The sequence below is a fragment of the Neoarius graeffei genome, chromosome 21 (genome assembly GCF_027579695.1).
Source record: "Neoarius graeffei isolate fNeoGra1 chromosome 21, fNeoGra1.pri, whole genome shotgun sequence".
Taxonomy (NCBI): domain Eukaryota; kingdom Metazoa; phylum Chordata; class Actinopteri; order Siluriformes; family Ariidae; genus Neoarius; species Neoarius graeffei.
The window spans coordinates 12,354,386-12,367,438 of record NC_083589.1 but is presented as its reverse complement, the minus strand read 5'-3'; the positions used below and the strand labels follow the sequence as shown (position 1 = coordinate 12,367,438).

The window sequence follows — 13,053 nt, the reverse complement described above, 5'->3', positions numbered from 1 at the left end:
GATGTTCCCTCTAGCCTCGGTCGGGACTGCAAACGCCTGGGCGTGGGAAGTAAATATTTGGACAAGACGAGCCAGACCACTCTGTTCTTAAGGAGGCAGAGGTTCTTTAGTATAGACAGGAACCAGGCGCGCACGTTCTACCACACCGCAGTGCCAAGTGCCATCTTTCAGGCTGCTCCTTTAAGCTCTCGTCCCTGTGAGCAGCCCTCGAGTGCGACACACGATTCACCGCAGAAATGAGTGTTTCGTCAGATCCTTTCAGATGGTACACCACCATTCAGATGGTACACCACCATTCAGATTTTACAGTTCGACTGGACCGCTTTTACACGGTCATACATACCAACACGGAGCCAATGTTACCAATCACACACAGGTCCATAAGTATTTGGACAACGACTTTCCTTGTACTGTTGCCTCTGTACACCATCACAGTGGATGTGAAATGAGGCCATCAAGATGTGACTGAAATGTAGAGTTTGTCGGGTTTAACAAAAAACGTTTAGGAATTGGAGCCTTTTTAAAAAAAAAAGTCCTTCCATTTTCACAGGCTCAAAAGTAATCGGACAAACTAAGACTATTGTTTTTAATACTTGGATGTAAATCCTTTGCAGTCACTGACTGAAGTTTGGAGCCCATGGGCATCACCATACACCGAGTTTCCTCCTTTGAGATGCTTTTCCAAACCTTCACTGTATTTGCCTGCAGTTGCTGCTTGTTTGCGGGTCTTTCTGCCTTCAGTTTAGTCTTCAGTAAACGAAAAGCAGCTCAGCTGACTGGCTCGGCCACTGAAGAACATTACATTCGTTTGCCTTAAGAAGCTCTTGGACTTTTCTTGGATCGTTTATTTTCGTTATCCATCTGTATTGTGAAGTGCAGTCCTGTCAGTTTTGCAGGATTTGACCGAATCTGAGCAGAAACTAAATCTCTCTACAGTTCAGAATTCATCCTGCTCTTCTATCAGCAGCCACTTCATCGATAAACACTGGTGACCCAGATCCATTGGCAGACGTCCACGCCCACCATGTTTGACAGATGATGCGTCCTTTCCTTCTCCATTCTCTTCTCTTCCCATCATTCTGGTACAAGTTAACTTTGTTCGTCTTTGCTAGATGTTGCGAAGAGTTTTTTTTTCCCCCTCATCGATGAAAGAATTCTGCGCTCATCCACGAGGCGTTTTCCATGGTCTTCTCTTTCATTTTACACTTTTTTGGGACATACCAACTTTTCTTCTGGGAAAGAAGCTGGTGTTCCCACCAATAGTAGAAACAACATTCCGACCAGATGTTTTGCTATTGTCAGAGAACACAAAGAAGTTGCTCATTATAGAGTTAACAGTACCATGGGAGACCCGATGCCAAGAGGCCCATGAGAGGAAGCTGGGGAAGTACGACGAATAGAAGACTGCAGACATCAAGGAACTTCCCTATCGAGGTAGGAGCACGTGGTTTTCCAGCGGTGTCACGCTGGAAGATGTTAGCAGCCTTAGGAGTGCAAGGAGGAACTAGGAAAAGAGCCGTGAACGCCATGGCTCAGGCAGCAGAGAGAGCGTCCAGTTGGCTTTAGCTACGAAGGAATGATAGTAACTGGAAGCCTGATCAACTTCTGCTGTCCTACCATCCCGAGGACGTTCTGAGTCAAGGGATGAAACGTGTGCAGACGGATGGACTCGGCTGATGACCTGACGGCCTAGCAGCAGTATCATCTAAGCTGTTTGTAATAACTAAAACGTGCCCTCGTGGAAGACATGACCGCAGATATGACTAGCTGAAATAGCCGAATTCTGGAATTGAGACCATCAAGCAGGCTAACGGAGTCCTTCATGCATGTCATGGGATTTTCCGCCATGTTCATCTCCAGCGTCAATAGCTTGCGAAAACGAGCGTGGGTCAGTCTCTGACAGCAGGAATGTGCCGCTGATCTGATTCTAAACTACCGTCAGTGATACGGATCGGATAACGTTCAACCCGTGGCGCCACATGCGCTCTTTCACACAGCGCTGGTTACGACGGAATTCACTCCGATTTTATTTCAAGTTATATTTAGCTTCGAAAGGCTCACAAAATAACCGCGGGAGTCGTTCTTTCAGGAGGGAAGGGGGACGGGGTTGAAGAAAATCTGTGCCGCACCTCTACATCTCAGTGCTCTGCGAAAGCTTATTAATAAACTTAAACCAATAACCTCAGACACTGAATGTTTTGGTTGTGCTTATGTTAAGGTTTCTCATATAATCAGTAAATTACCAGATGATGTGCACTTGGACAAAAAAATAGAATCAGGAAGTGCTGCCAAGTGCCTCCCCACCCCATCTATAGAGCGCTTCCCCACCACTGTTCAAGCCTGCACTGCAGCAGGAGGTGGGGGGGAAGGGAAAAAAAACAAAACAAAACCCACACCGTCCTTTAAAAGTCATCGTGTTTCGTTTAAGGAGATTTATAACAACACTTTTCCATCTATTTAGGTCATGTCTGCAGATCGGCTGTCAGGGATTAGGACTATACGTAAGCTGCTGCACATACATCTCCTGGTGCAAACTGCATCACTTTGCTCAGTCCCTGGATCTCCAGACGAGGCAGAGACACAGCGAGCACGCATGAAGATAAAAACAACAACTCGACATTTCCCATATTAAAAAAAAAAATGATGCACTTCCAGGCTTTACGAGGAAACTAGGAAAGAAACCCAGGACCTGAACCTGTTACCGTAGCGCACGCAGAGGACACGGTCCTTTCGATTACAGACCTAATCGCACATGCCTGTGTCTGTAGCTCTTTGTGCACCCATGACCCTTCGCATTCTCAAGAAAATTACGTACGCGTATGGTCGATTCAAAAGACGCGCAATCTTCTTGCAAATCAAAATCGTACTGATTTATTTTAAACACCTCTCCGAGTGTCAAGGAGGCGCTGCGCTGCAACTTCCACCCGTTTGATTTCTGTTTCATGATGCGTGGGCGGCTTTGTGATGGGAATGAAGTCTCCGCACTACAAAGGGAGATAACCCCAAAATAAACTTGGCCCAGGGCTCACAACACTGTGGAAAGTGGATTTAAAAGCCAGGCAGTGTGGCTCACTGGCTCGGCAGACACCAGGAGTAATCCCATCATGTGATAACGAGGCATTTACTGAGTATGAGAAACGTGTGATTAAAGGAAGAATAAAAAGCAATTCAGTATAGTCCAGGAAGAGAGAGAGAGGGGGGGAGCGCTGGTCATTTCATCCATGAGATAATTTCTACATCGTCCACTAATAATGAGGATCTCAGCTGGACGCACGGACAAACGAGCAGAACTCATAACACCTCTTCCACTTAGAAGAGGAAGAAAACCACAGCAGAACTCAAACTGCTTGTTAAAGAGAAGAATACTGAGAGCCTGCCATTGTCAAGTTCGGGTACAGGTTGCACTTTCGAGCTGATTTTACAGGCGACTGAGATGCACACGCGCACACACGAGAGGTTCTTTTAGAACTTTCAGTGAGGGGGGAAAAAATAAAGCAACTCGTACCACCATTGTCATTGGGAAAGTAGAACAGCAGCAGTTAGGTTGATTTTAAGGTACATAGCTGCAGTTTCATAACCGAGTTCGTGCCTCAAAGACAAACAGAGCCGGGCATAATGAAGGTCATTAAGTGATGGCAAGGACGGCTATTAGCACGGCGCTAGCGCAGAGGAGTCGTTCTGATATCCAGATTCACTCCAGTTCTCTTTTTCCCTCACAATACAGGACAGCCTGCGCAAATATCACTAACGACATACTAATGTACAATGCTGAAAAAAAACAAAACATGATCAACTGTGAGCCGCTGCTCACTTACGTATCCCCCCCCCCCCGCTCTCGCTTGTATCGGAACGCAAGCGATTGAAGGAATAGGACACTTATTATGAATGCTGACGTCAACAAATAATTAACCTGGTAAAGTGTCATTTTGAAATCGTGTCAAAATCCACCCTATACAGTAGGTTTCGCAAATACATTCAGTCGGTAAACAGGAAGTCGATGTGCGACGGACCTGAAAACGGTCTACACGGTATAGAACCCCAACCTGAAGCTTGGTACCAAAGATCAAGCAGTTGTGATTTGTAGTTGCTGAGAAAAGTGTTAAAAAAAAATGTTGTAAATCCACGCTATATGCTTCGTAAATACATTCAGTTGGTAAACAAGTTGTTGATGTGCGACAGACCTGAAAACGGTACATACGGTATAGAACCCCAAACTGAAGCTCGGTACCAAGTGGTTATGATTTGTGGAAAGAGAAAGGGTGCTTTGGACAAACAGAGATACACCAGTATATAAAAAAAGAAAGGGGGGGTGGCCGATGGTCGGGGCAAAAGAAAAGACCCGCAAAGATAGACAGACAGAGAGGACCAGAAGTAGAAGCACAAAGGAAGCGTGAAAGATCCTCCATGCCATTCTGTGCTCCATCATCTCACAGCATGTTAAGGCGCGGATTATGGATGATAAAACGCGGAGATGGAACTGAACGGAGATGTGTTCTAAACTGATATTAACAGGAGACTGCACACTTGGTCCTGTCAACTGGTCTCGAGGCTCCTGCACTGCAGGCTCCACTATGGATTAGCTGACCAGCCACATGACGACAAACTGGGCCGACTGGAAGAGAGTGAGCACAAACAATACCGTGACGGTGACGGACAGACAAACTGTCTGCCGACGGATCGTTTTCTTCCATCAGACACACAAACTTTCCGAGTTGACGCCAGGTTAGAGCTGGGCGATAAAACCATCGCGATGTGTACCGTCGATACACACTTCAACAGCACTAAGAACGTTTGCTGATGGAATATTCAACAGTTTTCGCTTAAACGCATTAAATGCAAACTGCCAGAGAATCACATTCAATGAACTGCATGCAGTTTGTTCATACACAAAAAAAACCCCCACAAAGCTCTGATTGTGTGAACGAACCCCAGGGGTATTTCCTCCCAGACTCAAACACCCATCATATCCCTTGATAATGGAGCGTGCTACGAGTGACACGCAGACAGGCAATCGTTTAACAGGTGTACTGCTCCTGCTGCTCAGTAAATCATTCATGCTCTCCATCATTGACAAGCACAGGCTTCAGGAAAAAAAAAACCCTTTCATTTACAGCAATTTAATTTTTTGGCTTACAAAGAAGGAAAAACAATTCAGTATGTGTGATTTCTGACAATAAAAACAAAAATGGCTTTGGGGGGGGGGGGGGGGGGGTCGCTGACTGGACTCAGGCACTCCATGTGGTCATGGTAACATAGACGATACCACCTAACGTTCACACTGATTCAGGTTGTCTACAGCGTGAAAGCTCTCCGTTCATGTGTTCGGACGATCGTTACAGCACAACACACTTCCTTTTAGTGTTATGTTCAGTATTATTTATCCATCGATCACAGAACATTCTCCTTCTTCAGACCTGTTCTCTAAAACCGCCGTTAATATTCCTGGATGACCCGCCTGAGTAAAACGTGTGTGTGGGGAAACGAGCTGTATCCAGGCTGACGGTTCAAGTTCACAGTTACTTTTGGTTGGAGTTGATTGTTCCATCGCAGTTGTTCAAAACGAAAGGGCTTTGCTGAGTGAAGTCCACAAGTGAAGTCCTCTTGTACAACCCCGATTCCAAAAAAGTTGGGACAAATTGTAAATAAAAACGGAATGCAATAATTTACAAATCTCAAAAACTGATATTGTATTCACAATAGAACATAGACAACATATCTAATGTCGAAAGTGAGACATTTTGAAATTTCATGCCAAATATTGGCTCATTTGAAATTTCATGACAGCAACACATCTCAAAAAAGTTGGGACAGGGGCAATAAGAGGCTGGGAAAGTTAAAGGTACAAAAAAGGAACAGCTGGAGGACCAAATTGCAACTCATTAGGTCAGTTGGCAATAGGTCATTAACATGACTGGGTATAAAAAGAGCATCTTGGAGTGGCAGCGGCTCTCAGAAGTAAAGATGGGAAGAGGATCACCAATCCCCCTAATTCTGCACCGACAAATAGTGGAGCAATATCAGAAAGGAGTTTGACAGTGTAAAATTGCAAAGAGTTTGAACATCATCATCTACAGTGCATAATATCATCAAAAGATTCAGAGAATCTGGAAGAATCTTTGTGCGTAAGGGTCAAGGCCGGAAAACCATACTGGGTGCCCGTGATCTTCGGGCCCTTAGACGGCACTGCATCACATACAGGCATGCTTCTGGACTGGAAATCACAAAATGGGCTCAGGAATATTTCCAGAGAACATTATCTGTGAACACAATTCACCGTGCCATCCGCCGTTGCCAGCTAAAACTCTATAGTTCAAAGAAGAAGCCGTATCTAAACATGATCCAGAAGCGCAGACGTCTTCTCTGGGCCAAGGCTCATTTAAAATGGACTGTGGCAAAGTGGAAAACTGTTCTGTGGTCAGACGAATCAAAATTTGAAGTTCTTTATGGAAATCAGGGACGCCGTGTAATTCGGACTAAAGAGGAGAAGGACGACCCAAGTTGTTATCAGTGCTCAGTTCAGAAGCCTGCATCTCTGATGGTATGGGGTTGCATTAGTGCGTGTGGCATGGGCAGCTTACACATCTGGAAAGACACCATCAATGCTGAAAGGTATATCCAGGTTCTAGAGCAACATATGCTCCCATCCAGACGACGTCTCTTTCAGGGAAGACCTTGCATTTTCCAACATGACAATGCCAAACCACAGACTGCATCAATTACAGCATCATGGCTGTGTAGAAGAAGGGTCCGGGTACTGAACTGGCCAGCCTGCAGTCCAGATCTTTCACCCATAGAAAACATTTGGCGCATCATAAAACGGAAGATACGACAAAAAAGACCCAAGACAGTTGAGCAACTAGAATCCTACATTAGACAAGAATGGGTTAACATTCCTCTCCCTAAACTTGAGCAACTTGTCTCCTCAGTCCCCAGACGTTTACAGACTGTTGTAAAGAGAAAAGGGGATGTCTCACAGTGGGAAACATGGCCTTGTCCCAACTTTTTTGAGATGTGTTGTCATGAAATTTAAAATCACCTAATTTTTCTCTTTAAATGATACATTTTCTCAGTTTAAACATTTGATATGTCATCTATGTTCTATTCTGAATAAAATATGGAATTTTGAAACTTCCACATCATTGCATTCCATTTTTATTTACAATTTGTACTTTGTCCCAACTTTTTTGGAATCAGGGTTGTAAAAGTCACCATCACTTTTCCTCACCTCCAAGTAGAACTTTGACAATATTTCCACTATTGCTCTCTTCCAGTTTTTCGATGTCCGTTGGCATGTTTTTCTCTTGTGAATACGCGTGAAGAATATCCAGTGAAGTTTTGGTAGCCTTTCGGGAATTCAGCGCGTCTTTCTCTTTAAATCGTCCGCTTTAAATGAAGCAAACCTCGCCGCTGTGTTTCTGTACAAACTGTCAGTCACTCACTAGCGCGGAAGTTTTATATCTTCGACGTGTCTCTTTTCCAGTTTTCGATGTCTGTTGGTATGTTTTTCTCTTGTAAATACACATGAATATATAATGAAGTTTTGGTAGCCTTTCGAATGTCTTTAGTTTCAGTTTATTTATTTCGTGCTTAAACCGGCCACTGAATTAACCCCGTCTTCTCTCTTTCCCAGCTAACAAAGAAATGATTGTGTGCATGCGCAGCAGAAAAGTTTTGTCGTTGGATCTTGCCGTGTGACGTTGAGTTGTCTTGACAACGTGCAATACTGTAACAACATTGCACGCTCATTCTCCATGGCGTAATACATGGAGGATAAGCGCTATGATAATATTGCATGGTCTCGATAAACCCGCTTAGAAGGGAATAGAACATGTTTTTTTTTTCTATGGAAAAAATGGCCCGTGCGTATAATAATCATCAATATTGACTGAAATGAAACACTAATCAATCAAACAAATGAAATCAAAATGTTGATCCTGCTCGATTAGAATGAAAACCTGCAGCCAGACTGTCCCTTTAAAGATAAAACCAAAGGCCCTGACGTTACAAAAAATTCGTAGATGCAAAATAAAGCCAAAAGACGGCAATTCCTCACCCCGATCCCTGCCCCCAAAGGCCGTGCTTTTTACAAACGTGTACTGCGTCGTTATGCTCTAATCAACTGTTTCAAAGCTGTTCGATGGAGAGAAAGAGATGATCGAGAGGAGTCTCAGCTAATCCAGACCCCGTGGAAGGAAATGGCATCACCCTGTGCCTACTCCAGAAGTGCTTTTGTGGTCTACAGTGTGTGACTGAAGTCATTCATCAGTTGGACTGTGCGTATCTAAAAATCAGGGCAAGCTGCTCTCTCTCTCTCTCTCTCTCTCTCTCTCTCACACTGCAGTCCGTCCTCAGTACGTCTGCAGCTGCAAGAGCGTTCTGCAGTCCTGAAGTCACCAGGACAGGAAGTTTTAATAGAGCAAATCTGGATTACTTATAAAGAATCCCAAGAGCCAAGAAACCCAAAGAGAGAGAGAGTGCAAGAGGGTGATTAAAAAGAGGGGGTGAGAGTAGATGTTAATGCACAAAAAAAAGAAAAAAAAACTGCATCAAACCAATGCACTGCCTGAAGCAAAATGTGTCAGCAGTGTATTTGCACTTCCACTGAAGGACAAAAGGGGGAGTGAGAGCATAAGCCTGTGTCTCATCTGCTTGCTACAATGCAGCGGAACAAAGATTGAGCCAGAAACAGCAGAGAGAGAGAGAGAGAGAGAGAGAGAGAGAGAGGGAGGGAGAGACTTTCAGAGAGGATGAGAATGCTGTTGCCGTGGGGATGCACTTTTTCCTTGCCAGAACAATCCTCCAGCAGCTCGAGCCAGACGCCTGGGCAGCCAACAAGGGGATGAGCTCTCTCCAAAACTGCTCTCAGCTCAGGACACTCATCTCAGCTCCATACAATACAGATACTTTCCAGATCAATGCAGCGTCATAGCAGGGGAGGAGGAGAAGCGCTCGCTCGCTCACTCTCTCTCTCTCTCTCTCTCTCTCTCTCTCACATACACATTCAAGGGAACAAGAGAGCATGCTTGAACGCAAGTGACAGCTTTCTGCAGTGAACAAGCCTTAACGGATCCTTTTACTGTTACTGCTACCTCCAAACTGCTACCTTCCAACCTTTACTGCAGAATTCGATGGATTGCGGTGACAGCATGTGAAGACGGGTGCAGCTGCCGCCATATGCGAGTGTAGAGCTACATCGGAGGGGGGGGAAGAAAAAAAAATAACCTAATGACTGCAGTGCGCGTGTCAGCCTTTTTAACTGGGCATCACAAAGGCAAATGGACAAGCCGTGACAGGAGAACATCAGCCTCAGGACAAAATAAGTGGGAAAATCTGGAGGGTACACAAAGGGAGAGGGGAGCGTTTGAAAAGACGGTGGCGTTTTCATGCTTCTTCCTCTTACCACCACCAACCCCCCCTTTGTCCCCCTCACCCTTGCTTTAATGTATGTAGGCATTCACCATGGAGATTTAGAATAGGTATTTAGTGGTGGCATCAAGACAATTTCCAAGGACAACCATCTGCGGTCAGAGCGTCAACAAGCAAAGGCGCATGCGTCTCAACAAAACTGGAATACTGTCCTAGCCTAAAGCTCTGCGAGCCTGAAACTCGACTGCTTCCGATACTCCTCTGTGGAATTATTTGTAATCGTTTTGTTGTTCATCTTAGGTTTTCTACAAAAAAAAAACTTTGCCTTTGGATATACGAGTAAAAATATGCACCTATGTGGTTAAAAAAAAAAAAATGGACCTGTAAATTCAATGAGGTAGGTTTCTGGTCTTTCCAGCCCTTTTTATACATATAGTCTGTCATTTCCTTCTAATTTATTAATGCTTGGCTTCTGCCTACCGAACCCATCCCTTTTGCTCTCATATATACTGTCATTGAAAATTACCCCTCCCCCAGTACAGTAAATGGAAAACCGAGTCAGAGTTTTGCTTAACCCTGGGTAGGGCTAGTTCTCTTAACTGGAGACAAATCCCTCCCATCATTTCCTTTTTACCTCCATCCTTACCAGTCTTGCTCCCTCCCCTCCCCAAGACCATGCTGAAATATGACTGTGCCACAACATGAGTGTCCTGGAGCGTGTAGCTGCACATCGAGTCAGGAAAGCTGCCCTGCTCTTTGTCATCTTTCTCATGGTGCACGCATACGTGGAGGTGGTGGTGGTGGTGGTAGGCGCAGTGGGGACTCAGGGTTGCCCTCCTGTCTGCTCCTGCAGTAACCAGTTCAGCAAGGTGGTGTGTACCCGCCGTGGCCTCACTCATGTGCCCCCTGGCATTCCCACCAACACAAGACATCTCAACCTAATGGAGAACGTCATCGAGGCAGTGCAGGCTGACTCCTTTCGCCATCTCCATCACCTGGAAGTGCTCCAATTAGGACGCAATGCCATCAGACAGATCGAAGTGGGAGCGTTCAATGGGCTGACCAATCTGAACACCCTGGAGCTCTTTGACAACCGGCTGACTGTGGTGCCTAGCGGGGCCTTTGAATATCTGTCCAAGTTGAGGGAACTGTGGCTCAGAAACAACCCCATTGAAAGCATCCCGTCTTATGCCTTTAACCGCGTGCCCTCTCTCATGCGACTGGACCTGGGTGAGCTGCGAAAGCTCGAGTACATTTCCGATGGGGCCTTCGAAGGTCTGGTCAACCTCAAGTACCTCAACTTGGGCATGTGCAACATCAAAGGGGACATTCCCTACCTGAACTCACTGCTAGTGCTGGAGGAGTTAGAGATCTCGGAGAACTTTTTCCCTGTGATCAAGCCCAGCTACTTCAGAGGACTGACTTCACTTAAAAAGTTATGGATCATGAACTCTAAAATACGACTAATCGAACGTAACGCATTTGATCACCTGTCGTCACTGGTAGACCTAAACCTAGCCCACAACAACCTGAGCTCTCTACCTTACGACCTCTTTTCCCCACTGAGCTACCTGATGGAACTGCACCTCCATCATAATCCCTGGAACTGCGACTGCAACTCACTATGGTTAGCACGGTGGCTGCATCAATACATCCGTACAAACTCGACCTGCTGTGGCAGATGCCATTCACCGGCACACATGCGAGGCCGTCAGCTGGTGGACGTGGCCCAAGGAGACACGGATGCGATGCAGTGTTCCGCCCCCTTCATTTCTGATGCTCCACGAGACCTCAATATCTCAGCTGATCGAGTAGCAGAGTTTCGATGTCGAACAGCATCCATGTCATCAGTGCAGTGGTTTCTACCAAACGGTACTATACTGACGCATGCAACTTACCACCCACGCATAACCGTGGTTAAGGATGGGACCCTCAACTTCTCCAACGTGCTGCTGGGCGACACAGGCACGTACACCTGCATGGTGTCCAACGCAGCTGGAAAATCCAATGCTTCGGCTTATTTAAACGTGAGCGCGGCAGAGCTCAACACGTCCAACCTCAGCTACTTCACCACGGTCACGGTGGAAGTTCTTGACCCAATGTCCAAACCCCGCACTGTTACAGAAGCAGATCAGAGCACCACGACCACTACTTTGCCTTCAGTCTTTCAACCGGTTTTCATCTCGACGCCAACCGTCATCCTCCAAAGCACCGGCGTACCAGCAAGCCGCCCGCCAGCCGTGCCCACATCAAAAGGGACGACGGGGAAGCCGTCCAAACCCAGCAGCACCAGTCTGGATGAGGTCATGAAGACTACCAAGATCATTATTGGCTGCTTTCTGGCGGTAACCCTGCTAGCAGCGGTCATGCTAATCGTGTTCTATAAACTGCGGAAGCGGCACCAACAAAGGAGCACAGTTTCGTCAGCGCGGACTGTAGAGATCATTCACGTAGATAAGGAAGACCTACCACCGCCCGCATCTGCTGCCAGTATGTCAGGGGACGGGACACTGAAACTACCGGTGATGAGAGACTATAACAGCATCCAGAAATTAGACTACATCACCCACAAACTAGACTACACCTACCACACGCCTGAACTCAAATCAGATTACAGCCTCCACAAGCCCAAAACTCAGTTTAGCACCTCCAAAACCAAATCAGACGATACTACCGATATCCTCAAGACGGACTACACTGAACACGTGTCCAAATTTGATTACAACACCCTTGCGACAGTAGACTACAGTTCTCACAAACCGTCAGCTAACTACACGCACAAGTCACTGCCTGATTATCACATACACAAGAAAAGTAACCAGAGTCCTTACAAGCCTGGATACAGCACTTACAAGCCGGACTACAAATCTCAAACGGTCAAACTGGACTTCAGCCCTTTCAAATCTGATTACAGCATTCACAAACCCAAAGTGGACTACAGTACGCACAAGCCCAAATCTGATTACATTCCCAACAAGTCTGCCATCAACTACAGCCCCTTGAAGATGGATTGCAGTCATTTTCAAGCAGACTACAGCGCGTTTCATCCAGAATACAGCCCGCTCAAAGCGCAATACTTTAGTCACAAGCAAGAATTGAGCCCCCGAAAGCCTGAAATGGATTACAGCCACCGTGAGATCAAATATAGCACACAGAACTCGTACAAGCCTTGGGGACACACAAACAAATGGACAGAAAACAGCAGCACTGGAAACTCACTTCCACGAACTTTACCCAGAATCAGCACCATGCCCGAGCCCTTCGTCATAAAAACACACAACAAGGACAAAGTACAAGAGACTCAAATCTAGCCCTCACCTAAAAGAACACACCCCCTCAAACACACACACACACACACGGGGTGGGTTCTTTTAGAGACAGAGTGTGGTGTGTGTGTGTGTGTGTGTGTGTGAGTGAGTATCTGGGGAAAACCTGTGAAGTGTTGGCAAAGAGACAAAAATAAAGAAAAAAAAAACACCAAAATTGAGCTTTTCTGCCCATAACGTGTATAAAATGTGGAGATATTTTTAATGTACTCTCGGTTTAATAAACACACTCGGTCCGAGCTAAGTGTGATTTCCTCACAAACTCTTAGTTATTTTCTATAAGGAAACGGACTCCTGCGATTCAGGTCGTAAACAGAGCCGTCAGACTGTCTGCAGTCCACCAGAAAACAGCACGCACTCA

The 13,053-nt window shown here is 45.8% G+C and overlaps 2 protein-coding genes across 4 annotated transcripts in view; one reads left to right on the top strand and one right to left on the bottom strand.

Moving 5' to 3' along the window:
* The window catches only part of snd1 (staphylococcal nuclease and tudor domain containing 1), a 193,415-nt gene that overhangs the window by 40,396 nt on the left and 139,966 nt on the right, over positions 1-13,053 (bottom strand). The window lies entirely within an intron of this gene.
* Positions 10,062-12,711, top strand: lrrc4.1 (leucine rich repeat containing 4.1). 3 transcript variants are annotated; one of them, XM_060903561.1, is made up of 3 exons: positions 10,068-11,910; positions 12,193-12,242; positions 12,534-12,711. In XM_060903561.1, exons 1-3 carry the CDS (start codon positions 10,068-10,070, stop codon positions 12,675-12,677), a joined length of 2,037 nt encoding a protein of 678 aa, XP_060759544.1. In that variant the 3' UTR covers positions 12,678-12,711. The 3 variants fall into 3 exon arrangements, with proteins under 3 accessions (XP_060759545.1, XP_060759544.1, XP_060759546.1); XM_060903563.1 differs by lacking the exon at positions 12,193-12,242 and having other exon boundaries at positions 10,068-11,917; positions 12,518-12,711; XM_060903562.1 differs by having other exon boundaries at positions 10,062-12,711.

What these genes read in the sequence shown, in the direction of transcription:
- lrrc4.1 (XM_060903562.1), top strand. Translation starts at nt 10,068, where the DNA reads ATGAGTGTCCTGGAGCGTGTAGCTGCACATCGAGTCAGGAAAGCTGCC.